This window comes from Silene latifolia, chromosome 3, assembly GCF_048544455.1.
Source record: "Silene latifolia isolate original U9 population chromosome 3, ASM4854445v1, whole genome shotgun sequence".
Lineage (NCBI taxonomy): Eukaryota > Viridiplantae > Streptophyta > Magnoliopsida > Caryophyllales > Caryophyllaceae > Silene > Silene latifolia.
In genome coordinates this window covers 7,178,176-7,205,439 of record NC_133528.1, presented here as the reverse complement: position 1 = coordinate 7,205,439, position 27,264 = coordinate 7,178,176, and the positions used below count along the sequence as shown (strand labels likewise).

The window sequence follows — 27,264 nt, the reverse complement described above, 5'->3', positions numbered from 1 at the left end:
GACACCCTTTATTTGTGTATACCACCTTAACTTAAGACGGTTTTTAAGAAGAATGTATGAACCGTTTCATATGCAACGCAACGATGATCTTATCATCCAAAGAATGAGTCCGAAGATTAAACATTCTTGCTCAAATGTTTTCACAATATTACCCGGTGCAGTGGTGGAGCGAGGGGGAGGGGACTAACAGGGGCGGTCGCCCTCGCTGAAGTTTGAAAATTTCGAAATTTTTAGTTAAAATTTTCAAATTTTTCAGGCCTCCTTATAATATTTCCCAACCGTTGAAATTTTTTGCTCTGCTGCCTTAAAATCCTGGCTCCGCCACTGCCTGGGTGTTTTACTTACAAGGGATTTACAAGGGATTAGCTCCGATCAAGTCCATTACATCCGCAACCATCCGATCTTAAAACCTCACAACCGTAACTATCACCACCGATTATGCCACGTTTTTATACCATGTTCATAATGTAAAAATGGATATATTCTTATTGTACGTAGTACTTCGTGCATCACAACAATGAAATAGTAGTATAGAAAGTTAGTAACTAAGAAAGTGTGAACTTGAAAAATGAGACTTGGAACACAAGTAGACTCAACATACATAATTGTACTTTGAAAGTTCACAGAATTATAGCTCATTTATTTTAAAGTTACAAGACATACAACCGCACAATCTTATTGTCATCGTCAAACTAAAAGCCGTATCTTCTCCTCCGTCTTGAGGTTGGACTGTTTGCAACTTACATCCGGATCACAACACGATAATGCAACTACAATGAAGAAGTACAGAGCATGCAACACGCGTAAAATACATCCTCAAATAAGTCGCGCTCATATATACATGTACAAAATGCATGGGGTACTAGTGTACTACAATCCTGAACCCAGAAAACAACGGAAGCATGAGATTCATGATCGTAAACATATCTAAACATCTTCGGAATCACTCATTGGACGAGCATCTATGTAGAACTCGGTGTCTAAGCCATCGATGATCCTGCTTCTGTTTAAATTCATTCAAGGCAAAAGAGCAATAAAAAAGTAAGTGACAGTAATTTGTGAATTGCAATTAGTCTCTCTTAAAGAAGGATATATCCGTCTTAACATTAAAACGGGCCAAATAGTATTCCACTTGCATAGATACGACAAGTTTTTTGCTAATATCTAAGACGGATACTCCTGTCTTAAACGAGAATTTGCGAATGGGTTAATGGAGAGGGAGATGTAAAGAAAGATAGAAAAAAACCTTTCAAGAACAAATTTGCCTTCTTTGTATTTCTGGCTTTTATCATGAGCGGCTTCCTGGCAATAATCACACAGAGAAGTTACTCGGTACCGGTATTGGAGAATGTACACGTAACCATGTTTCCGTATCTCAACTAACGCAATCAAGAATCCAAGTTAATTAACTACATATATACCGCACACCTTATTTCCATTTTAGCGTTCACTATGCAAAATGACTCACTAATTAATATCTCTATGCTTCTTCATCGTGAAGTAGCGGACCCCTGATTTTGGATGTCTTTTCTTTTTATGTTTTTGAGGCTAAAATAGAAAGACACCTCCGAGTCTCAATGCATTTGCTACACAAGTTTCATTATGGGTCATCCGGAAACAACCCATCATTGGTCTTAATAGTTAACACAGGGCTAAGGCTGCGTGTTTGATCATCCCCTCACCCATTCTATCACTTGGACGAGCATCAAGGGCCCATTGCCTCACCACAGGCAAGAGCCTCCAAGGCACTGGGGGTACCACTACCACCTAACCAGATCATAGGGGGAATCTTTAAAGACAAAAACATGAAAATGTTTCATAGAAGAGCCGTGTGTTGCCCTAAATGTAGAAGCATAGTCTCATTAACAAGTAATTCAAGAAACACTTTCTACCAGTTTCAAATTAGATAATGATTAATGCATGAACATGGTTATTTATAAGTTACGACAGTCTTTAGCATATCAGACACTCTTACAAGTTTGATACGGTACGACACGACACTCTAATACTTACATTTTAGGCCAATAACAAGTACTAACTTTTATGTATTAGCTTGTTTGACAGTCAGACACCTAATCAAATTTAATCAAATTTGACAGTTGCGGCTGCCTGTAGCATATTTTTTTTCTAGAAGGACTGTAAGATAGAAAGATCGGACAAGGGACAAATATTTTGGAACAAACCCAAAAAAAACATGGTGCCAACAAAAGTGGAATGCAAGGAGTAGTATAATTGACGGTCACTAAAACAATCAAAGCTCAACCGCGGGGGAGGAGATTTTGGATGGGAAAAGAAAGGAGAGAGAAGAGTACATATTTCCAACCAACAATCTGGCCACAGCAGCAACAAAATATATCAGCAACAGTATGCAGCCCAGAAAGCATCTGTCTTTCTTCCGTGGCACCTAAGACGGTGTTTATCCTGCGATACAAAGGTTACATGACTCAGTTTCCAATGCATATAAAAGAACATTTGAAAAATCACAGTAATCCATTATCAAGAAGTCAGATGCATTAACACACTTAGCATGAGAGGAAGTGTACATGGTTTTCTTGCTGATCATGTAAGAGTAACCACCCACCAAGGCGCCAAGCTGCCAACCCCCATTGCAGAAAACACAGATTACATCGTAATCCCTCGAGTCAGTCAATAAGCCCTACTTATCCTTTTCGTACGAGGACATTTCTGAACATTAAGCCCCACTTGTCCACTTATGAGGAGAATTCTGAACAATAGAGCTGATCAGAAAATCTCCTATTATCTTCTACAGCAATACTTGGTTAAATAGAACTAAAATCTTGCTGAACTTTCTCGCTATTAGGCATCCTCAAACGTGGGAAAATTATTCAGGTTCTCAAGTATTTGACTACAGTGATGCTTATAACCAATGAACATAAGTACATAAGTCCTAACTCCTAAAAGTTCAGTAAATATTGCGCTTTATAGTTCAAGACTGAGTAACTGGCTTTTCCATCCATAACAAGAGAGAGAGAGAGGCTAGCAAGCAAGTGAACGAATCTCGTTATTGCTATACTCAGGTGATACAAGGTGAAACATCTCGTGTGCCTATAACAATCCGTGTAACCACAAGTCCACAATACGTTTAATGGCCCAAGATTTGGCAACAGTTCTACACTTCTTTCAAGTTTTAAGCTTTTTATCATTCAAAAGTCAAAACAAAAATATACTTCCAAAAAGTAAACAAAATAGGAAAGAAGATCAACTCATCAGCAATCATATTCCGTATTTAAGGAAAAAATCCATTGTGTCCTGAGGTTTTATGTAATTACACTGTGCCAAGAGATTTCACAAATACCACTTTGGTGACCTAAAATTTGAGTTCTTTCCCACTTTGTTGAGCTAAAGTACTATGAACCAAACTTTCATAGTTTCATCAGATTCATATGTTTTGAAGCATGATAAAACTACTCTTTTCGTAAATTTAAGTGACAATCCATTTATTAGTTCTTTTGTTGATTTTTCCACTTCATTATAATGAAAACCATCTAATTTAGATGGACTTTGACTATGTTATACTCTGTATCTTAGCATACCAACGTGAAAAATTGTTTGCTGACGAAGGGAGAAAATGTCCAAGCATCTTGTAACTGAAGTGAAACCCAAAAATAGAGTAAAGTGAACTGTTTCTAATAAAAAGACCTAAAATATTCATCTGGTCAATGCTTCCTAACTCCATTAACTACTTCACAAGTTGGTCTACCTAATGTTTGCAGCTATAGCAAGATGAGAACAATTCAAAGGCTACTTTTGTGAAAATTTCATGTTTTCGGCCAAAAATTGTCGATATGTTGTGTTAAACACTCGACGTGCCAGTAACACATGATGGAAGAGATACTGAGCCATAGAGCGAATATGAGCAAACTACCTATCAAAAAGCCAAATCCTTGTCAACATGAACTAAGTTCTTAGCGAAATGACCATTACATCCTAAGAGGCTCTTTCCCAATCAAAATATAAAACACATGCCATATTGACTCAAAAAAAAAGAAGAAGAAAGAAGAAAGGAGCATTGAGGAGCAACTCTTTTATTTTCATAGAATTACGTGCGCTATAACAAAACGAGTACATATGCATAAACCAAGAAAGAAGTAATTTTTCAAATAAGCGAACACTTCATAACATAGCAGAGTTACACGAAGCTTACGCATTGTTAAACAGGTATGCTTTTCCTCGTCGAGAATGAAAAGCCTGTGGATAGCATCAGAATAAGGTAAGTTAGACCACAATAACACACCATATAAGCAAGTAATCATAAGTAGTAAAAACACAATCACGCTAAACCACAAATACTAATTAATACTCATTAGTCATTACTAACTCGTATATGGATTGTTTTAGATCCGTTTCACACTTAGAACCGTCTAAAAATGAGAAAACACCTTCATACATACATTCGAATGTCTTGTTTAAATTAAAACAAAATTGTGGCATGAATGATAGTGAGTCCAAATAATTTCCCATTACCGTCTCTTCCTTAGCTAAGGGAAAGAAAAATACGGAGTATCTCATTTGAAACCGTCTTTAGCTTGAGATGGCTTTCTTCCACGCGATATGGTTCAATTTGATGCTAGCTATAATAACTACTCCATATGTTGTAATCTTAAAAGACGGTCTTAAACAAAACTAACTATTTCGATTTCCCATTCTTTTTCTTCATTGTTTATAAAATTTGATTTGAGCTCCCAACCTAGTTAACATAATCAACTGATCACCCAAACACAGGCTAATTGAGTGATTAGTGTAGGAACATCTAAATCTTATACAAGTATAAAGTTAGCTTCTTTATGCCTTCAGAAAACTGTAAATTAAACTCAAACAAAAAACCCACAAACATTAATCAAAATTAACTACAAATTCAGCAAGTCTTGCTTGTGACCGTCTTAAGTTAAAACGTCTCACAACCCCCTTTCCTTTTTAACATTATTTCAATCATTTGTGAGTGCCATCATAACTTGTGACCGTCACACGCAATAATTTGTGCTACAAATTAGTCAAACACATAAATAATCAAAATAAACAAGAAAAAAAATTACTCACTTTTATCATACAAAAAAAACAGGAAAATTAATTAATAACAGCAATAAGTAAAAACCCAGAAAACAGCAATTAAAAACAATCATAAACACAGTAATTTTAAATTGGGTGAAGAAATATTACCCTGGAAACAAGATCATCTGAAAGAGCAAGCTGGGTTTTACAGAATTTGCATTTATAAGTTCTCCCTTCTAATTCTATTGCAAATATTCTTCCCATTTTTGTGTAAATTATAAGTATAGAAGAGGAAGAAAGTGGGGATTTGTAGCTAAATTATTGGGATTTGAGATTAGTTGAGTAAACCCTAAATTAAGATTTGAGAAATGAAAAGAGGGATTGGGTTAGAAATGCAGCTGTTCATCAAGGTTTATGATGTTTTATGTTTTATGATTATGATGATGTCTTCTGTTGACACGATAAACAACTTTTCTGTTTTCTTTAATCGGTTGGTCTCCATCAGTCTTGAAGATGAAACGAGTCAAATCTCCCCTACTACTAAGAGAATAAAAATTGTCTTAGTTTTCCCTCCAAAAAGCATCTAGCTAAATATCTCCCCTACTACTAAGAGAATAAAAATTCTCTTAGTTTTCCCTCCAAAAGGCATCTAGCTAAATAAGGTAATAAATAAAATTTTCTTTCATTACATTATTATCTTTTCAATAAATATATTTTTATAAATAAACTCTAATTTTTTAAATAAATTCATGATTATGTTTTTTTCATTAAAATAAAATAAAATTAATATTAAATTATAAAGTATAAGTTGCTAAATTTTTCAGTAATGCAATAATTATTACTGTAGAGAATAACTTGACACATGCTTACTATTAGCTTCATGACAAAAAGCATTCACTAAAAAAATTCACAACTTAAATAAATTTTTTTATTAGTTTTCCATTTCATTTTTTTGTTTCATATCAAAATACAATGGAGTGAACTGATAAATATTAATGATGTGCAAATCTTAAAAGTATAAATCCTAATCCACCACACTCGACCAATCTGTGTCGTCCCATCAAACCTCCGCAACCGCTTCTCCATCGACAAACCCTACCCATGTCACCGTTGATCTACCCCCTCCTCTGCGACCACCCCGACCCCATCGACTTCAACCACCCTACCCTACCTAGCCTCGCCGTCGACCACACAACCCACCATAATTCGATGTAAATATGTGTCACATCCACCATATCCAACCTCTTCACCGTCAACACACCACCCTACCCACTTCGCCGTCGACCCAACCCCCTCCCCCCTTCTCCGTCGCCGGTCGACTGGTGGGTCGTCTGGAGGGGCGGGTGTTACAAGTCTCTCCTTTCTCTCTCTTTAGGGTTGTTTGTGGGTGAGAAGTGAAAGAGGTAGATTCGGAATAAGGTGTAAAAATGTGCGGGATTATGTAAAAATGTGTGCGGGATTTAGCAAGTCCACAATGACGCTAAACTAAAAATACTAATTAATGCTCATCAGTAACTGGTATATGGATTGTTTTAGATCTGCCGTATGAAATAAGAATTGTACTGTAGCTGAAAAACACCTCCATACAGTTGAATGTCTGGTTTAAATTAAAATAAAACTGTGACATGGATGATAGTGAGTCGAAAGAATTTTCCATCACCTTCTCTTCCTTAGCTAAAGGAAAGACAAATATCTCATTTGAGACCGTCTTTAGCTTAAGATCACTTTTTCCCATGTTATATGGTTCAAATTTATGCTAGCTAGAATAACTACTCCTCGTCATCAAAAAAAAAAAAAAAAAAAAAAAAAAAAAAAAAAAAAAAACATTATCAACTGATCACCCAAACACAAGCTAATTGAGTGATTAGTGAGGAACATCTAAATCTTATAAAGTTAGCTTCTTTTGCCTGAGAAAACTGTAAATTAAACTCAAACATAAAAACCACAAACATGAATCAAAAGTAACTACAAATTCAGCAAGTCTTGCTTGTGACCGTCTTAAGTTAAAACGTCTCACAACCCCCTTTCCTTTTTAACATTACTTCAACCCGGTTGTGAGTGCCATCATAACTTGTGACCGTCACAAGTAAGAATTTGTGCTATAATTAATAAAAAAAAGTCCAAACATATAAATAATCAAAATAAACAAGAAAAAAAACTAACTTTATCATCCAAAAACACAGGAAAATCAATTAATAACAGCAATAAGTAAAAACCCAGAAAACAGCAATTAAAAACAATCATAAACACAGTAAATTTAAATTGGGTGAAAAAATATTACCCTGGAAACAAGATCATCTGAAAGAGCAAGCTGGGTTTTACAGAATTTGCATTTATAAGTTCTACCTTCTAATTCTATTACAAATATTCTTCCCATTTTTGTGTAAATTATAAGTATAGAAGGGGAAGAAAGTGGGGATTTGTAGCTAAATTATTGGGATTTGAGATTAGTTGAGTAAACCCTAAATTAAGATTTGAGAAATGAGAAGAGGGATTGGGTTAAAAATGCAGCTGTTCATCAAGGTTTATGATGTTTTATGTTTTATGATGTCTTCTGTTGACACGATAAACAACTTTTCTGTTTTCCTTAATCGGTTGGTCTCCAGTAAGACCATATTTTGGTCATCTCTTGAGGATGAAATGAGTCAAATAACATTTTATTTTATTTTATTTGAATAGATAAAAGGGATATAATATTTTTATCTAATTTTCAAAGATTCTGTTTTTGCACTAAGTGAATTATACTTTTGACAATAATTGTATAGTTTTTTAGCATTGTTATAAAGTTTTTGAGTTTTGTTTTAAAAATCATGAGTTTTACTATAAAGTTTTTGAGTTCATTCACACAAACATTAAGCTCAAAAAATTTCAATAAAACTCAAAAAAATTACATATAACCTTAAGTTAAATTTAAGTTTTGACGAAAAAAAATTGAAATTTAACTTATTAACTTTTTTCTCCTGTATATTCTTTTTTCTCAAAAACAAATAAAGTTTGAGGTAATAAGCTCAAAAAAAATACACATATGCTCAAAAACAAATAAAATCTGAGGTAATACATCCAATGTATATTCTTTTTTCTCCTGTTTTTATGTTAACTATTTTATTTAATTAATTTTAAAATTTAAGACGTATATGTTTGTCTTAAACAATACTCTAATACTCATGTGTTACGAAGTGGATAACAACTAAACAAACTGGATAATAACTTTTTTTCCACCGTCAAAATGTATCTCCAAAAACTCTTACGGTCTTGGGTATCAAGGTGGAAGTAGATATAGGTTTTTCTTGATAAATAGTTAAATATTGAGAACATTTCATACTCTGTAATATATTGTTTTTCACAAATTGTTTAATAGAACGGTCTCATATCATAAGACCAGCCCATTAAGTAAAAGCCCAAAAAAAACCAAATACATCCCAACAAAGAAATACAAAACCCAACTACCTAAATTTCTAGATGGTGCCATGAACTGCTTCTCTTCAAACAAAAAACCACCTTCTCGTCTTCAATCAAAAATCGGCCGGTGATTCTACTCCATGCCGCATTGCCGCTCCTCTCAGTAGACTCTAGCTAGTCATTTTAAGAGAGTGAGTCCTTAATATAAGACATTAAGTTCTCAAACTAATATAATCTTGAGCTTGAATTCCTACTTTCCAAAAATATGTTTTCAAATTAAAATTGGTAGTAATCAAACTAAAAATGTTATTTCACCAAATAAGATTACAATAAAGAATTGGTTTCATAGCAAAGTATGAAGTTTTCAAACTAAAACCGTAAGTTTTAAAGTAAGAACAAATGCTTTTCAAACTGAGAATATAAGACAAAGGTATGTGTTAAATATTGAGTTTTATTTGAATTCCCTAAATCTTGACTTGAAAAATCAGAACTTTAACATACAAAATATGAACATGTTAATATAAATTAGTTGTCAATTTCAATTTGTTAAAATATGATACCTTCAAAATTTAATTCCATACTTGTGGGTGAATGGCGCCGCCATCGATGTCGCCGTTCTTATTCTGTTTCGTCTAATTGATTGATGCTGCGAAGATTTGGGTCGGTGGCTGGGAGATAGTGTAGCGGTGGTGATTGCGGAGGTGGTGGGGGCACGATCATTGTGGCGATGAAGAAGACTAAAGTCCGTAGCTTATGTTTGTGGGAGTGTTAATACTGTTATATGGTTTTCACTTTTATTGGGCTAATTCTTCTATTGGGCCCGTCCTATGCTATAGGACGGTCCTATAGAAGAGTTGCTGATTTTTTTTTCTTTTTTACATTTTTTATGAGCATAAACTTTTACGTAAATTAATTTGGTGACACACAGAGCCCAAAAAAACCATATTAGTTTTACACTTTTACCGCTCTTGTAATTCTAAGTCCTAATCGACTCCGAATCTGACTCGGACTCGAATATGATATCCCGATACCGGATGGTTTACGGCTTTAACAATACTCATAGTCTCATACTGATATAAACTGTATTTGCAAGGGTCGAGTCACACAATAAACACAATCAATCAATCGTTTAACCTAATTTCTAACAATTTTTCTCTGTGTTCATCCTCTTTTTCTTTGATTTCTTTGAATTGCAGGTATTTTAATTCGCAATGGGGACTGGATCGATTTCTAAACGCAAGAAGAAACGATCTCAATCTCAGGTATTCTCCAATTTTAATTTCAAAGTTACATCCTTTAATTGCGTTATTCGATTTATATTCGATTGAATTTAACTTTAGAATTTTATGTCAAATTGTTGCTAATCGGCAATTGATTATGGGTTCTTTAATTCTGATTGAAGTTCGGTTTAATTTTGTGTAATTTAGCTGTTTGATTAGGGAATTAAACTTTAGATTTTAGGTCAAATTGTTGTGAATTGGCAATTTTTGATTATGGGTTATTTAATTCTGATTGAAATTAGGTTTAGTTTTGGGTAATTTAGCTGTTTGATTAGTGAATTTTAAGTGTTTCGATTGAATTTTTAAGGTTTTGATGTTAGTTATGTATGCACAAGTTTGCGATATTCAATCTTTATTTGGTTGAATGGTACTTCAAATTTAGGTCAAATTGTTGTTAATTGGCGATTGATTACGCATTTTATATAATTCTGATTGAAATTGGGTTTAGTTTTGGGTAATTTAGCTGTTTGATTAGTGAATTTCATTTATTTCGATTGACTGTTCAAGGTTTTGATGTAAGTGTTTGTATATTTGTGCATTGATTACGTCAACTGGTTGTTAATCGGAAATTGATTAACCTTTTTTTTATTCTGGTTGATGTTGGGTTTAAATTTGGGTAATTTAGCTGTTTGATTAGTGGATTTAAGTTGTTTCGATTGAATGTTTGAGGTTTTAATGTTAGTGTGTATGTGTATATATGCGCTTATATGTGATTTCGACAGAAACATAGCAAGAAGAGAAGTAGAAGAAATAAGGATAAAAGCAAGAAACCGAAAAGACGGCATGATTCGGTTTCAGGTTCAGAGGAAGATTCAAAGTCGAATTCTTTGTTGTCGCGTTCTAGTTCTGAGGAAGAGTATAGAGGTAGGAAGAGAGCGAGGTCTCGAGATAGGAAAGATAGGAAGGATCGTAAAAAGAGGGTTAAGAGAGGTAATTCGGTGAGTGAGAGCTCTGGTGATGATTCACCTGTTGTTAAGAAACGGAAAAAGTCGAAGATGAGTAAGGGTTCTGAGTCCAAGAAGAAGCGACATGGGAAGAAGCGTAAGAGGAGTCCTAGTGTTAGTTCTTCGAGTGGGCGGTCTATGAGTCGTTCGTCATGTGAACGTAGTGGTGGTAGTGAGAAGGAGGAAGTGAAGGAGAGGAAGGGCAGGGAGAAGGGTAAGGAGAAGAGAGTGAGTAAAAAGAGGGAGAAGAGTAAGGAAAGGAGCTTGAGTAAGAGGAAGCGTAGGTCAAGGAGCCGTTCTCCTTGTAGTTTGCGTAGTGAGAGTAATAGCTATGGTAGCGAGGATAGGATGGTCAAGGACAATAATACAAAAAGGAGTGTGAATAAGACAAAACATAGGTCAGAGAGTCGTTCCCCTTATAGTTTGCATATTGAGAGTCATAGCTATGATAGTCAGGCTAGGATGGTGGAAGAGAATAATACAAAACGATTAAAGTCGATTATAGTCGTCGTACATGAAAAAGACGAGGCTGAAATAAGAGATTCGAATTGGGACGGAAATAAAGCTGAAATTGTTTTTGAGCATGATGAGTATCCTAGTAGGAGTAATGATAGTAATGATGGTGTGATTAGAAGGGAGACATCTTCATTTTCCCATGATGTTAATTCTGGGAAACTGAAATCCCTGGATGATACAAATAGAGAAATTGTTCCTTGTGATGTACAGTCTTCTGAAATTCCAGAAAGTCAAAGTGTAGTTACAGAAAAAACCGGGGGAATAAATTTGACCACATCTGGCTCTGGGGGGAACGGTCAACTGAAGGGAAATGGTATTGGTGTTTCTGTTGAAACTGCTAGTTCAAATGGCGATGATTTAGCAGCAGTTTTAAGACAAAAGGCGTTGGAAAATTTTCTCAAACGCCAAGTTAAATCGTCAGCAAAGAATGCTGGGGATAAGAGAGTGGGCCTCGATAGTGAACCGAATAGTTCATCATTTTTAAAGACTGATCACGCCCCACATACAAGTGCTTTACATAGTGGTCTCAAATCTGTTCAAAAGTTGGCGAAGGCTGATGAAGTGGATAATATCACTGATTTGCCTAGTTCGTCGAAAGCTGGTAATAATGCTTCTCTACCTAGACGTGAGTCAGGAATAAGCCGTCTAACTGAAACGTATACTGCCCCTAGTGGTTTTGCTGATAGCAGAACCAAGTTAGGATTATCATCACCAAGAAAAGAATTTATAGGAGCACGAAACACATGGAGACGACAATCGGTATCACAAGCATCTTCTCTAACAAACCCAGAACAACATATAGGTAAGGATACTAAACAGAAGCTGGAGTCAAAAGAGTTTTCTCAGCGAGACTTGTCGACACCGAAAAAACCTATAAATAAAGACTCTACACAACAGTTGACCTCACATGAGGTTTCTCAGCCAAACCCATTGACACTGAAAACCCCTGTAGATAGGGACTCTAAACAACAGTTTACCTCTCAAGAAGTCTCTCAGCCAAACCTGTCAGCCCCTAAAGTTATTGATCTTCGCTCGATCAAGGGATCTGGATCTTCACGCATAGATAGTACTGCCTCCGCTTCACAACCTTCTGATGTAGTAGAACACGGCTCAAATGAAAATACCAATGAAACCGATGTGGACTCGCAGTTCCAGCAGAAGACAATGTCTGTCATGAGAGGTGGTGAAATGGTGCAGGTGAGTTTCATTTGTTTATTATTACTTAAATTTTCCATCATTTGTGAAGTGCAGTAGTTGTACGCGGGGATAGAATCTCACAAGTATCTTATATCTTGTTGCAGGTAAGCTACAAAGTTTATATTCCGAACAAAGCCCCTGCCTTGGCTCGAAGGCAACTGAAACGCTGATTCAGATGTCTGTTGTTTAGACGATGATTTGCAACGGATACCACCTTCTAGGTTGGTCTTTTTTCTCTCTTTCCTATTTTCCCCTCATCCGTATCTCGGAACCGCTGTTGACACTTCATTCTCCCGGTTTTCCCCTCCCCCTCTCCATTTCACACCCGTTCTCTTCTTTTTTACTATGGCCAATTCGGGAACATCACTTTTTGTGGTGACCAGTGTGCATGCTCTCATACCCAAAAGCGGAATAAAGGTTTTGACTTTTGAAGCTAGGTTGATTTTCGGAAATAAGGTTGCATCCCACGAGCAATGATAAATGCAAGGAAATTTCCTTTTTTTTTTTATCAGTCCCTATATATTGGGAAATGCTCGACTTTTCACCCGTCATGCTCTTGTAGACAACAATCGAGGTCCAATTCTCAGAAACACTCCAGCCCGTTTTTGATGTGCGTGAACTGCTGAAGCCACACACCCTGTATTTTTACATGTGCTGCAAACTGTGTTGAGACACCAGTTGAATGTACTATATTACTAACAATTTTTATTAACGCTTTCTTAGTGATGTTTTCGTCTAAACTTTGCTCGATCAATGGTTGGCATCTCGTGAGAGTGTTGGCCAAACATTTGTGTATTTGAGACTCTTTTCTTTCAATTTGATAGACACAAATCTTCTTACTCTGTTTTGTTATGCTCCCTTTTATTGTTCGCTAAACAAAGATGGCAACATTGGCAAGTGATCTCCTCATGAAGGCATTTTTATTCTTCTCTGTGTAGGTATGATTTATGAACACAATTTATATTCGAGAGTTGGTACGTTAAGCTGACATGTATCTCAAAGTGTCGAAAAATATTCTCTGTTCTTTCATTTCCTGCAGCCCAAATGACAAGGGATAATGCAGCGACATAATAAAACATATTTGCTTGTAAAGAAGAATCTTCGCCTATAGAATGAGAAATCGTGATCCCTCTGTTTTACTCAATTAGGTCCTTCGACTTATTATTTCCTCCCAAAGATGGCGGCGGTTAATCGAGTAAAATAGGATTGGTGGTTAATTGAATGACATAGAGTATTAATGGGAAAGCAGTACCAAAACCCAATCCATTTGTTTCGATTGATTTTGATAAAATTGCTTGTTGCGGTTTTTTTTGAGCAACTAAGAGTATATAACAAGCCGATGAAGCCATTGAAGGGTATTATTGTCGTACTGAATACTGATTACCTAATTTGTGTTTTTTCGGTGACCTGAGTTTCAAACACGTCCACATCAGAATCACATTGTGAGTCGTTACACTGAAAAATTTGCAAACTTTGCATATGAATTGATGGCATTCGATACTGGAGAATTTGGCATTAGACCGTTTTGTGTGAAGCTGTTCGAAAAACTCTTCAAAATTTGATAGCCTCCATTCAATCATGTAGTAAATGAGCGGTCCGGATTCTCTCAATTTGCTCAAAAGAAATCGACCTCCATTTCTTATAGGTCGCACTTGATCTATACAATCTAAATTTCACATGTCCCTTATTCCTTTTTTTTTTTCCGACACGATTCAAAAATACTAATTTTGGCCCGATGACAAAGATCAACACAATCACAAAGATTCGTATATCCAAATTTCCTACCCTTTGTAATTTTATTTCGTCTTAAAAAGGAAAAAAAATATACGTATCACAAAATTCAACCTTTAGTGATGTCAATTCCCATGATAAAAGCATTACTCCTGAATCTCTAGAATAATCTTAATCATCTACCAAGAACAAAGCAGAAATCACTAGACTATATATATTGTCAATCTTATTTTAATTAGTGCTGGTAAAGAATTATTATTACTCGGTAACTTGTCCAACAACAACCGCCGTGACCAAATAAGCAATAAGCAATATTAAGGATTTACGTCTTCTATAATACTTTCTCAATTTAGAAACAAATAAAATATATTACTTCGTATATATTTACATGAATGACAAATACAAATGACGGAGTACTTAATAGAGACTACTCCCTCCTAGTCTAATTGTTGGTTCCCTTTCTCTTGGGCACGTACCACATAAAAAATAGTAAGTGGATTATACATCTGATATATTACATCAGATTATATAGTTTTTGAGCATTAAGATAAAATTATTTGAGTTTTAATTTAAATTTTTTGAGTTTTATTATAAAGTTTTTGAGTTTATTTACTTAAACATTAATCTCAAAAGTTACATTATAACTCAAAAAAATTACATATAAGCCCAGAAAATTTTAATTTTTGACGTCATAAAACTAAAATATAATTTATAAACTTTATAGAACTAAAAAAAAATACACAAAAACTCAAAAACTCATTAAATGTGAGGTACTATATCCGATGTACAATCCTTTTTCTCCATAAAACACCGTACCATACATGGAATTAAATTTGAACCACACATAACTTCCCAAAAAAGAAAAGGGGAACCAACACCCGACTAGCATCGAAAAGTAAAGAGGAACCAACAATCAGATTAGGAGAGAGTATTATTTTACCGATTTTGTCGCTGGAAAAATGACCTAAAAACAACTGTCCATAACATCGCAAGCTTATGAGTTATTTTTTTTTTGATCTAAACCATCCGGTAATCCGAACCACATTGGGCCGACTAATTCGGATTTCGGGGCGTGTCCAAGGATTACGGTATTTAAACCCCTCCCAATCGCAGTTGTGGAAGATCGATCCGCAGACCTCCCTACCAAGCGCAGTCCCATGCTACCACTGCGTCAACCAACGATTGGTACAAGCTTATGAGTTATGACCATATAGTCAAATAGTCCTACTAATCAAACAACAAGTCTTATGTGTGACGAACTGACGGTCACCAGGTTATGAGTCTTATGACGTCTCACAATCCCATTTTTTTCATAACATTATTTAAATCGGTTATAGTCTGTGACGGTCAGTCGTCACAGACTCACAAATAAGATTTGGATCTATTCCCTCCATTCAACTCCACTTTACATGTTTGCTTTATCACGTTTGCCAACGCGATTTTTACGTGTTAAATATCTTTAGCTACGTATTTGCAAAAAAATATGAAAGTTGGATATTTTTAATGTACTCTTAAAGATGAATCAAATAAGATCTCACATGAATATATTTTAACTTATGTATCGAGAGAAAATTGAAGTTGAATGTCCGCTTGTGAATAGTGTGCAAAAGAGAAACATGTAAAGTGGAGTTGAATTGAGGGAGTAATCAATACTCCAAATACTATCCTTAAATATCCCACATAAAACACACATTCATAGTTGATACAATAAAGCAACACTGTCCATTATTTGACCTTTTTTGTAGGAAAATGGCAGAAACTTCATCCACAACCAAACAATCAGAAAATCAACCAAATAATCCCTTTGTTTTCTTATGTAATATTCCCAAGTTTCTGCTAAATGCACTGATGAACTTCACCAACAATAAGCAACAAAATGCAGAAAATATTGAATCTGTGAAAAATGTTGAAGAAGAAGAAACAGTAGTTCCATTGAGTAATTTTACAACTCCTGATGTTGTTAGGTTTCCTTTGGTTAAACATGATGTTCCTCCTATTAAGATTGAAGGTGATGATATTAAGGATGATACTAATCCCATTATACTTTGGCAGGTACTTTTTTTATTTTTTCATTCGGAAACAGACTCTTTGTGTTGTTAATATAAGGGTAAGGTTGCGTATATTCGACTCTGTTAGCTTCTAATTAGCGGGAGCCATTGAATGACTGTGGTAATGTTGCTATTTGTATTATTCCATGTACTTTGGATTTTATTTTGTGTTTCAATGTTGGAAAGATTCTATATTTTAAGTTGATTTTGTAAGATTGTTAATGTTACAGCAATACAAGCTAAGTCTAAGGACATGTTACTATTCACCGTCTCACAAACGTGAGTGGCATTAGACATTAGTAATTTCGAAGTGCCATTATGTCTAATTGGATTACTTGGATAGAAACTAATTTGTAGTTAGTCTCAACATATTAGTGGTTATGGTGAATTGATATTGCATAGGGGGTCAGATGTACGCAGCCTTACTATTCTTGCACTAGTAACACAAAGAAGTTATTTCAGAAAATTGGGTTGAGTATTGCATTGAATGACTGATACTTCGCATGAAAAGTAGAAAAAGAAGGGTTTATTCCATCATAATCCAGAATTAAAGACTCGTAAAAATTAAAGAATAACGAGTCTTTGATTCTATTGGAATTTGGAATGCAAGACCAAAAATACTTATGGTTGAATAACTTTTATTAGTCACTGATTTAGATTACTTAATTTTATCTTGTAAGACCGCTGTTTTGGGTATAATCATGAATAACTGAAGACTGTTTGGACTCAATGTTTAGTTGATCTCCTGTAAGACTGTTGTTTTGTTAATATCTTGCAAGACATTTATATGTCGTACAACGATACATACTAGCTTATATTCAGCTCATTTGAGAATTGGGGCTGTAGGATATTTACTATCTATTGTGCTCGGAAATGAGGTCTATTTGGCTGTGCGTAACTAATGAACGACTTTGGATGATATAATATGGTGTCTGAAATGTGATCACTTTTTACTATTTAAGTTATGGAATGAACATAAGCTTAATAGTGTGTAACAGTGTAAGGGAAAGGTTGTTCGAACCTGCAACCTATTGGTCAGAAGTGCAGAGTCAACACCATTAGTTCTTATGTACTAATTGATTATGAAAATGATTGTTGGTTCGGCAAATTTGCACAGTCAACACCATTAGTTCTTATGTACTTCCTTTAGTGAACCATCACTTATTAGCAGGTTTCTATGATGGAGGAGTAATTTCCTCTTGTTTAGTTGTCTCTTTGCCAAGAACATGTATAGACGATGAGAAAAAGGATTACGCATCTGAGGTAGTACCTCAGACCTTGTAGTTTTTGAGCATATACACATTTTTCCTGAGCATATTACCATTTATAAATATAGTTTTTGAGCAATATTATATTTTTTTAGTGTAATGTTTCAGTAAATGTGCTCAAAAACTTTATACTAAAGCAGAACTCAAAAACTTTAAAATAAAACTCAGAAAATAAACAATAAGAGGTACTACCTCAGATGTATAGTCTATGAAGTATGAACTGATAGACGATCTTGCTATGAATTGTGTGATTACCTTATGGGGCGGTTTTGGCAGGTATATGCACTCGGGGGTTACATTATATTGAAATGGGCATGGGGAAAGTGGCAAGAAAGGCAGGCCAAGGCTAAGGAAGACTCGCCTGACGAAGATGATCCCCCAACCGAAGAGTAGTTTTCTTTTTGTATTTTGATTTTTCACATTCCATTGGTTTATACTCCCTCCATTCAACTCCACTTTACAACTTTCATTTATCACGTTTGCCAACACAGCTTTTAAACGATAAATATCGTTAACTGTGTATTTGCAAAAATTATAAAAGTTAGATATTTTTAATGTACTCTTAAAGACGAATCAAATAAGATCCCACATGAATATATTTTCACTTATGTATCGAGAGAAAATTGAAGTTGAATGGCCGCTTGTGAATAGTGCGCAAAAGTGAAACTTGCAAAGTGGAGTTGAATGGAGGGAGTACTGAATATACTTTTTTTAATCATTAAATCTCGGTAATGCATTTCCTGATTGTGGATTCCCTGTTTGCGGTGAATGTCACGAGATAAACATTATATGTAAACTGAGTAGAATCGGGAAGAGAGAGTTCAGCTAAAGCTGTTCGTTACTGTCAAGCATCCAAAATGATTTCTGACGACGACTTCACTTTGAAATGCTGTATACAGTAGGCTCTTCCTGTAATTCTGTTTTACGAGCCTCTCATTCTCTGTTTTTTTTAAGAGAAGCATTGGATTGACAAGAATCGGGTTCAATTCCAAACCTATATAGCCAAATAAGATTATCGATTAATCTGTGTATAGTCATTAGCCATCACTATAACTCAACAGCAAGATAGATGCGTCTATGGATCGAGCATTTGCAAGACAATATAAATACGATCAAATTGATCAATTGCTCTCGTTACATACGATTAATGACTACACAACCATAGGATTCAGAGATAAAGCAAAGCGTTTGAAAAGATCGAGCTTTTGTAATAGCTTGTTTATAATCTAAGTTACAGGTACGACATTCCGATTGGATATTTGCCATATGATGCAACTTTAAGTTACTGGTACGGCAGTCTGATTGGATAGCTGTCATATGATGCACTGTTGCGCTGCCGAATAATGGGGTTAACCTAAGAAGGTCCGTGTAGCTGAGAGCCGGCTTCTTGGCACATCCTGGACATCATTGTGTACAGTTGACTCTGTTTCTTCGGTTAACTCAGAGAACTGCAAATCAAGCAGCAGCTGAATCTTTTTTTTTTCTACCTTTTATGATAGCCCAATCTTCCATCTCCTCAACTGAAATATCCTCCATGAACGGTGAATACCGTTCTACAACCCTTGAGACCTGCAGTACAAGAGGGATTAGCATTTTTATTGTTCTTGGAGTTCCCAAGAAGAAATTCACAACTAAAACGGTCGAGGAGGGAAATGTCCAAATGTTGCATGTCGGACATAGGTCATATGAAGAGTTGGGAGTAACATCGGTGATAGCAATACTAAGTGCATATATCTACATTGATGGGGCATATTCTGCACCGCTGACCAAGTCAACATATTGAGCAAGGTCAAAGATATCCACAACAAGTCAACGACTTAGACAGTCTAGCCGATGCAACCCATCGGCTCACACCTGAGTCTCGGCGACAACCACCAAGGGACACATATCCGCGTACTCATATCCAAGACCCTCGGCCGGCCTGCCATAGGTCCATCGACCGAGGGTAGAACGGTCTTTCCACCTGCTAACCACTTGGCCACTACGTGACAAAAGGTGAAAGTCTATAAATACTCCTCAACCCTCATTGAGGAAGAGATCCATAAATTAACCTAAGAATCACTATTCATCTGGTAATATCTTCCTTATCTCTCTACAATATATCCCTAGTCAGGTAATAGCAACTTATCCTACTAAGTTCACGGACTTGAGCGTCGGAGTGAGTACGCTTGGCACAAAGCCAAGCCCTCAGTTCGTTCATTGTTGCAGGAGAGGCCGAGAGGAACGATAGAGACGTGAGGAATCCAACTCAAGACATCATTCTACAAGCCACGGGTGGTAACAATACTTGCTCTGGAATTACACCCGGAACATACATATATCAGGCACAATGTTTTCTGTGTGTAAAGGAAGTCACACGAGCAATTTTAAAGCCGACAGGTTTCAAACCCAAATCATGTGTAGCACCTCCCCAATGACTTTATGTGTTAGCTAAAACTAATCATAAATATATCTGGCCTGGTGAATTACCTGCTCACGCAGTATGCCGGAAAGTCCAATAGTTGCACCTTCTTTAGCAGGCGAAACAATCACTTCTGCCAAATCCAACAGCGGATTTAGCAGAATATTCGCAATGACTATATCATATAGACCTTCCTGCAAAGTTTCATCTGTGGCAAGGCTGGCATCTTCTCTAGACTGCGAAGCATCCGGCGCTTTTTTATCACTGAAAGACGCATCATCTTTTGAGGGGACTAGATGCAATTTCAGTTTCTCCGGGGATATATGGTTCAAATCAGCATTTTGGCGTGCAACTGTTATTGCTTGAGGTTCAATGTCAACACCAACTGATATAGCAGCACCCAACTGTATTCCCCACCAAAAAAAATGTTGATCCTTCATTAGACTAGAGGTCTCAGAAAATAGCAATTATGATAATCATTTGTATATTACCATTCACAATGTTCCAAATTACAGTACCTTTTCTATAGATGTTATCTTATTTTACTATATGCTCCGTAACTATTATCATTATTAATTAATTAATATAATATTATTAGCGTTATTATTATTTTTGTTTATTCAGCTTTCTTATGTTTTTAGTACTAAACACTACATGGCTTTCCTAGATTTATTTGTTTTTTTTTTTGGTGCGATTTCCTAGCTTTATTTGTAGATAGGCTTATATATAGTGTTTCCTTTACTATTTTTTTGTCTTTTCATTATTTTATCTATCGATGGTTCTGAACGATGATTTGCCAATGTCAAATCAACACGGGATTATGGCTTTGTTGTTATTGGTGGTGGCTTAAGTGATTGAAAAACAAATGATCCCCTAACCTTTTCATTCCAAAAACAAAAAAATGGCAACATTGAAGTCATCTATCACTTGTTTATTGGTAAAAAAAGTCATCTATCACTCTTTTGAGATGAAATCAAATGATCAGTAAATCTGTAAGTGTCGACCTTTCCTTCCCTCCATTATTAAAACTTTTAGCTCCCTGCCTGAGTTTGGGATGCCTCAAGGCCCAAATTAATAACCCGGTCATATAGTAAAAGTTTACCTTCACTGCTGCGACAGCGAGAATTCCAGAGCCTGTCCCGTAATCCAGAAAGCGTTCACCTCCCTTTACAGTTTGGTGTAGTAACAGTAGACACATCTTGGTTGTAGCATGCTCTCCACTTCCAAAAGCCAGACCAGGATTCAAAAAAATATTTGTTGCTTGAGCATCCTGGAAAGGTAAGCAAATAGATATAATATGAAAACCTTGGATATTTACCACTGCTATGCAAACAAAAATGTTAGAGATGAAAGAAAGCATGTATTGGCCATTTGATATCTGGCATATAAAAAACATATACGACGAATAAGAAAGATTACTTGTGACTTTTTGCAATCAACAGTTAAACTAAAGCATTAAAAGGAGACGGCTAGAAAAAAAATACAAGATCATACAGGAGGAGTTTTCCACTCAGGCACAATCCAGAGGCCCTTTGTTACTTCAACAGGATCAAATGATTCCTGCAATAATCAATGAATAAATCATCAAGACCTAAGAGTCAGTGTTTAAAATGCCGAGTGAAAAGGGTTTAGCAGCAATTAGCCATATAGAAGCACAATAAGTGGCAAAAATGTCAGCAATCATGAACTGTTGGTTATATGAAACATCAGCCAATATATTTCGTGGCCAGGCATGCGAGATTCCTTTTTAACAGACTAGAGACAATAACATTGTGAGCGACTAAAGATGACGCAGACACACACACATAAAATTGCTATTGGAAGTGCACACACGCCTAGTGTATTGGTGTTGTAGTTGCATTCATAATGACATTCAAACTCAGAGGGAACTGGTACATCAGACAATGACACAAAGCATGGATTAGAATGACTATCGCATTAGAAATTGCTGATAAATCAGTAGAGACGAACATGTTTTTGTGAATATGTACTATGTAGTACATCATTGTCGATTGGTTTTGGGATAAAACCTCCTTTTTACTTATGAAGAGGAAATCTGCTCTTATTTGTGGTGCTGGCTAGACCCTTTGATAAATTCACATAGTATCAAAGCCTTTAACTATGATTTTGGTTGATAATTTGAGACTGAGGCCTGAGCCATATATTTGCAGCTTAAAGAGCATTGTTCTTCTTTATTTTGTCCAATCTGTGCTTTTATCATTGGGAGTATGGAACCCCAATAAGTTTACACATGTTATAAAGGAGGGGCATAGTTAATCACTTTATATACTGCCAATTGGTAATGGGATGGAAACCGATTTAGGAATATGAAGTTGATTGTGTCTCTTTTCCTTTTGATAGTCAGTTAGTGACCCATGTCCATGTAATGAATTTCACAAAATGTAATCAACCATATTGCACAATCTCAAATGTCTCATTTTATTTTGAAAGACCATGAGACAGCCAAAAACCAATGTTACAACTTACAAATCAAAATAAGATCAAAATGAAGGCTTGATTAAGGTGCCAAGAAAATGAAAATAGCGTGGAAATAAAAATTTGACCTGAGTTCTTTTTAACCACTCATAAGGGTTATATTTTAATAGCTCAAAAGATGGCATGTCCATGCCGATGGAATCAGCAGCGCGTGAGATGGATGAGTTCACATCGTCACATTCAGTGAATATTGAGCAAATGCTAACCTGCAGACAACGACAACCACAATGTGTTATAACTCGTATTATCACTATTACTTAGATAGTGCCATTGACACTGAAGTATTATTGCACATTCAAAAAATGAGGTTTGGTGGATCATGGATCAATTATACACATCTTTGCGTTAATTAAATAAAGAAAAATCACACATTCCATATATGACGTAAAATGGAACATGGTTCAATTACAAACAACACAAAATTACAAATATCATAAGCTGAATATTTTGTCATAACAAATTATTGTAGTCGTATGCTAGACCTAGACTACAATAATTGGGTACATTGTATCGCCTTGCCTAACTACAGTATAGCATACGAATGTACAAATTGAGTACTACACAGAACACACAAACAAGTTAACTATTGGTATACGGAACACTGATGACGCACATGGGTATAATTCACCATAGTGAAACCTCTTAGAGTATCCAAACAAAGTATCACAATTGAGGAAACATATGTGAATGAGAAGACATAAAATGAAGAACACACAAAGAACCAGGTAATAAAATCACCAAGAATTAAAATTAAATAAGATACTTTACAGCTGAAGTACCTCGTCAGAATCCTCATAGCCTTCATGTTCATCCATACTCACTGAATTCGCACCAAAACTCATAAGAGCTTCTGAAAGTGGATCCTGCATATTGGAAATATGATATTTAGCCTTTTGGAAAATTGAGCTTCCATTTACAACGAACTAAAGCCATTCCCATATCATCCTTTATCACCAAAACTTACTTTTATAAAAATTACCACAACTCCCTCATATACTTCAATTACCAGGCCATACTCTCTCTATTATGTCCTCAAATCCGACATAATCTTCGACCAAGTTTTATTTTGGGTCATATGTAACCAGCCTAAGGATGCATAAATTGACCCCTCTTACCCTCCAGGTGAAGTGGGCCTTGAGGCACTGGCCAAATGTTGTTATTGTTGTTGTTTTTCTCCTCTTACTAGCATTTGAAGTTGTTACACAACACTTATAAAGCTCCCTAGATAAAAAAAAAAAATTGCGACTGTTTCTCCAATCCTACCCCAAAATTAGCTGACATCAATGTTGAGAGTACAATCAACAAATTAACACAAGTCAGACCAGCATTCATCAAAACCCGAAACTAAATTCACCAGTTGAAAACTCATGATAAGTGAGAAGATTACATTTTTCTCTACTTTCACATAAGCTAAGCTGAAGCTCAAACATTAACAAGAACTCGCAAATCCCAGCTAACTTCCAACAATTTACCTAATTTTACTCATTAATCTTACTATATATCACCTCTAAATACTCCCAACACATACAAGAACTGAAACATCCATCAAAGTTTCAAACTCAATAACAAAAACCACCAAAACAAAAACATAATCATCATCTTTCTTACGAAAAAGTAACAATTCTAGCACAAAAATCTCATGTATGTCACTTAGCTCTCTTCTTTTGGACCGAAATTTGCTGAACTGTACTGAAAAGCTAAACAAAACGTAACTAAACGAAACTGAACTTAAATGAGCTGAAATGAATTGAGTCTTAAAAAAACGGGGCCTTAGATGTCAATAACAAAGACCATGTTAGAAACCTATTTCAACCCTAAGGGTCCGTTTGGATTGAAGGAATTGGAGAGAAGGGGAGGGGAGGGAAAGGGAGGGATTTAATTTCTTTTGTTTGGATAAAAAATATGGGAGAAAGGAAATGGAAGGGGAGAGAAATGAGAGACTTATTTTCCTCCTATAACAAACTATAATCTTTCCAAGAGTGGCAAGATTTGGAAAGAAAACATTATTTGAATTTAATTATACCACTAAGATCCTTCAATCCTCCATCCATTCTTCATCTCCCTCCTTCCCCCCCTTCCATTTCCCTTCATAATTTTTGTTATCCAAACACCCACATCCCATTTGCCCTCCCCTTCTCTCCCCTCCCTTCACCTCCCCTCACTCCCCCTCCCCTCCCCTTCCCTCCTAAAATTGTATCCAAACGGTCCCTAAAAAAAATCGCAAATATGCTGAACTGACTGAAAAGCTAAACGAAACGTTAGTGAACTAAACTGAACTAAAATGAGCCGAATTATTTAAGTCCGGGAGAACGGGGCCTTAGATATCAAATTATCAATACCAAATTCAAACCCCGTTTCAAGAAAATAAAATAAATAACAAATTAGTGATGGAAATGAGATTGATTACAGCGACATCTTTCCGACATCGAATGAGGACGGAATGGTAAGGGGGAATGCCAGAATCCGTGGAAGCAGTAGCTGAAGCTGAAGAGGAGCTGCAATGGCGGCGGAAAGGAGATGAGGAAAGAGATTGAGAAGGAGGGAAGCCATTAAAATGGCGGTATGAAGGTCGAGGAATTTGAATGCGGATAGTGCAGGAAAGGTGTTTGATGAAATTACTCAATGAAGTTCCACTCCACATCTCTTTGTTTTTGTTTTTCAGTTTTTGAGCTCGCGGGAAAATTGCATTTTGACCAAGTTGGGTAAATCCTTCCTCAATCGGTCTCATTATAGACGGCCAATATCCGTCTATAGGTATAGACGGATATGGGCTCTCTCACAAAATTAAAGTGAAAAGACAAGTGGGTATCTATTTCCCCTCACTTGCACTATCCACTTTCATATGTGAGAGAGACATTATCCATCTGTATCCCGTCTATAATGAGAATTTGTGTTTCTATAAATCCACTCCCCCCTCTTTCCTTCTTTTTTTGAGTTATTCACAAGAATTTCAATTTTAAATAGTCTTGACAATTTGTAAGAGAAAGTATAGTCATAGGGATTTTGTTTTATTCGTCTTTAGGAATATACTAGGTTTGGTGTCGGCTACGCCCGGGTACCTTTATTTAGCATTTAAATTTATTTTCTATGAAATATGTTTCGCTAAATTTGGTTAACACATACTTTTACAATTTATATCTTGAAATTATGATGAAATGTAAAATTAATCAACAAATTACGTGACACGCTCACCACTCCCGCTATTAATATTACTTTTACTGCATCCCATGTTAATACTATTATGTTCATTACTTATTCGGTTGTTGTTTGTTTAACTACCCCAGTTATTTTTACAGTTAACCAGTTAGTTTTGTCAAACTCATATATTTAAATAAATTAATATTTTTTTAAAATCGAATTGTTAGTTAATTTTTCATACTTTCCCCGTTGTTTTTTTTTTAGAGAAAAGAACAATTCATTAATAGAACGTCGTACGGCACTTACAAAGAATAATTATAATCGAAAATAAATCTAATGGAAACCAAAGAAAAATATTTTTCTTATAAACTAGAGATCGTAAAACAGCATCTGACAATTCGGCTCGTCCTATTTTCGCTATCTTCATGTAGCTTTTGAAGGGATCCTTCGTTTGATTTATGAGATAAAATTTACTTCTGATTGGTTCCAAAGATCGTTGACAAATCACTTTTACCCTTCGAAAGAACACGCTGCAAACCATCAACGAACTACTCTTGACTATATTACTGATGAAACTAACCCCATGAATAAATGGAAAAACCCCGAAATAAGGGACGGAAAAACGATTCTCACCAAAAGGGAGACTTTTATTGAATAAAAGATAGATATGCATACTATTGATTGAAATTTGAAACAATTTTGGGGTTTACCATCGATTGATTGATAATCGATGGGAGCCCCGTGTATAATATGATGGAGGCCAGGGTTTTTTTAGAGAGAATTTTTTTTTTTGAGAGAGAGAGAGAGTTAGCCAATATAGTACTATGGTTACTTCATTACATGTTTTGTGACTACTATAGTACTATTATTACTTTCACTTCTCCCACCGTCATGATTTTTTCTTTCACTACTCCCGCATTTATTATTGTTAATTTCACTACTCCCAATTACTGCTACTACGACTTTCACTACTTCGATTGCTATTATTGTTGCTTTTACTACTCACATGGTGGTTACTATCATATCATAATTGTTAGAGTTATATATTTAAATAAATCTGAAATATTAGATTATAATATTATTTAATAGCAATCATTGTTATTTACTAATTAAATTACAAATCTAATAATTATGGAATATTATATTTTTTGGAAATCTAGATTAATTTATTTACCTTTTAATAGTTTTCAAAATATATATATACTAGGTTTAGTGCCCGGCTTCGCCCGGGCTACCTCTATTTACCGTTAAATTTCATTTTCAATGAAATAAACTATATTGGAGTTGTCTAACTCATACGTTTACTATTAGTAATATATTTTTCTATGTCATATCTTGTAATTATGATAAAATGTAAAAATTATTTTCAAATTATGAGACACGTTCTCTACCCCGCTATTAATATTATTACTTTCAGGACATTATTTGTTAATATCATTACGTTCACTACTCCCGTGGTTACTATTGTTTCTTTTACTAATTCCTCTATTTTTACTGTTAAATTCATTATTCCCGTTAATTTTATCCGCCCTATATTTAAATAAATAAAATATTTTCTTGAGTCGATTGGTTATTTAATGTTCATACTTTTTCTCATTGTTACCAGTGTTACTTTCACTACATTCTTTGTTATATTCACTACTCTTCTTCCGTCATTATTATAACTCATCACTACTTTCACATTAATACCGTTAATTTTATTAATCCCGTTGCTGCTACTATTACTTTTACTACATTTAATTTAATTTATAATTCTATGATGATACTAATTAATTCCATAAGTAGGGCATGTTAATTTTAAGGAAAATCACTATATTATTGTGTTTTCTAAATTTA

General features: G+C 35.3%; 4 protein-coding genes across 8 annotated transcripts; 2 read left to right on the top strand and 2 right to left on the bottom strand.

Moving 5' to 3' along the window:
- Window positions 1–556: 556 nt before the first annotated feature.
- LOC141647026 (protein yippee-like At5g53940) lies at window positions 557–7,653 on the bottom strand. The gene is made up of 6 exons (XM_074455057.1): window positions 7,292–7,653; window positions 5,179–5,550; window positions 4,166–4,209; window positions 2,313–2,421; window positions 1,247–1,302; window positions 557–1,003 (listed from the first exon to the last, which is right to left on the bottom strand). Exons 2-6 carry the CDS (start codon window positions 5,272–5,274, stop codon window positions 928–930), a joined length of 381 nt encoding a protein of 126 aa, XP_074311158.1. The 5' UTR covers window positions 5,275–5,550; window positions 7,292–7,653; the 3' UTR covers window positions 557–927.
- Window positions 7,654–9,476: 1,823 nt separating this feature from the next.
- On the top strand, window positions 9,477–13,185 carry LOC141646993 (uncharacterized). Of its 5 annotated transcripts, XR_012545657.1 has the most exons (5): window positions 9,482–9,671; window positions 10,412–12,346; window positions 12,451–12,567; window positions 12,730–13,068; window positions 13,119–13,185. XR_012545657.1 is itself a non-coding variant. In XM_074455020.1 (4 exons), exons 3-4 carry the CDS (start codon window positions 10,685–10,687, stop codon window positions 12,514–12,516), a joined length of 1,728 nt encoding a protein of 575 aa, XP_074311121.1. In that variant the 5' UTR covers window positions 9,512–9,825; window positions 9,938–10,163; window positions 10,327–10,684; the 3' UTR covers window positions 12,517–13,185. The 5 variants fall into 5 exon arrangements, 2 of the variants coding, with proteins under 2 accessions (XP_074311120.1, XP_074311121.1); XR_012545655.1 differs by having other exon boundaries at window positions 9,477–9,671; window positions 12,451–13,068; XR_012545656.1 differs by having other exon boundaries at window positions 12,730–13,185.
- Window positions 13,186–15,763: 2,578 nt separating this feature from the next.
- LOC141646992 (uncharacterized) lies at window positions 15,764–18,386 on the top strand. Its single transcript, XM_074455018.1, has 2 exons — window positions 15,764–16,129; window positions 17,670–18,386. The coding sequence occupies exons 1-2, from the start codon at window positions 15,827–15,829 to the stop codon at window positions 17,784–17,786; spliced, it is 420 nt and encodes a 139-aa protein (XP_074311119.1). The 5' UTR covers window positions 15,764–15,826; the 3' UTR covers window positions 17,787–18,386.
- Window positions 18,387–18,482: 96 nt separating this feature from the next.
- Window positions 18,483–25,208, bottom strand: LOC141646991 (uncharacterized). The gene is made up of 7 exons (XM_074455017.1): window positions 24,698–25,208; window positions 23,070–23,153; window positions 22,359–22,496; window positions 21,289–21,354; window positions 20,897–21,064; window positions 19,863–20,198; window positions 18,483–18,962 (listed from the first exon to the last, which is right to left on the bottom strand). The coding sequence occupies exons 1-7, from the start codon at window positions 25,016–25,018 to the stop codon at window positions 18,849–18,851; spliced, it is 1,227 nt and encodes a 408-aa protein (XP_074311118.1). The 5' UTR covers window positions 25,019–25,208; the 3' UTR covers window positions 18,483–18,848.
- Between the last annotated feature and the right edge of the window lie 2,056 nt (window positions 25,209–27,264).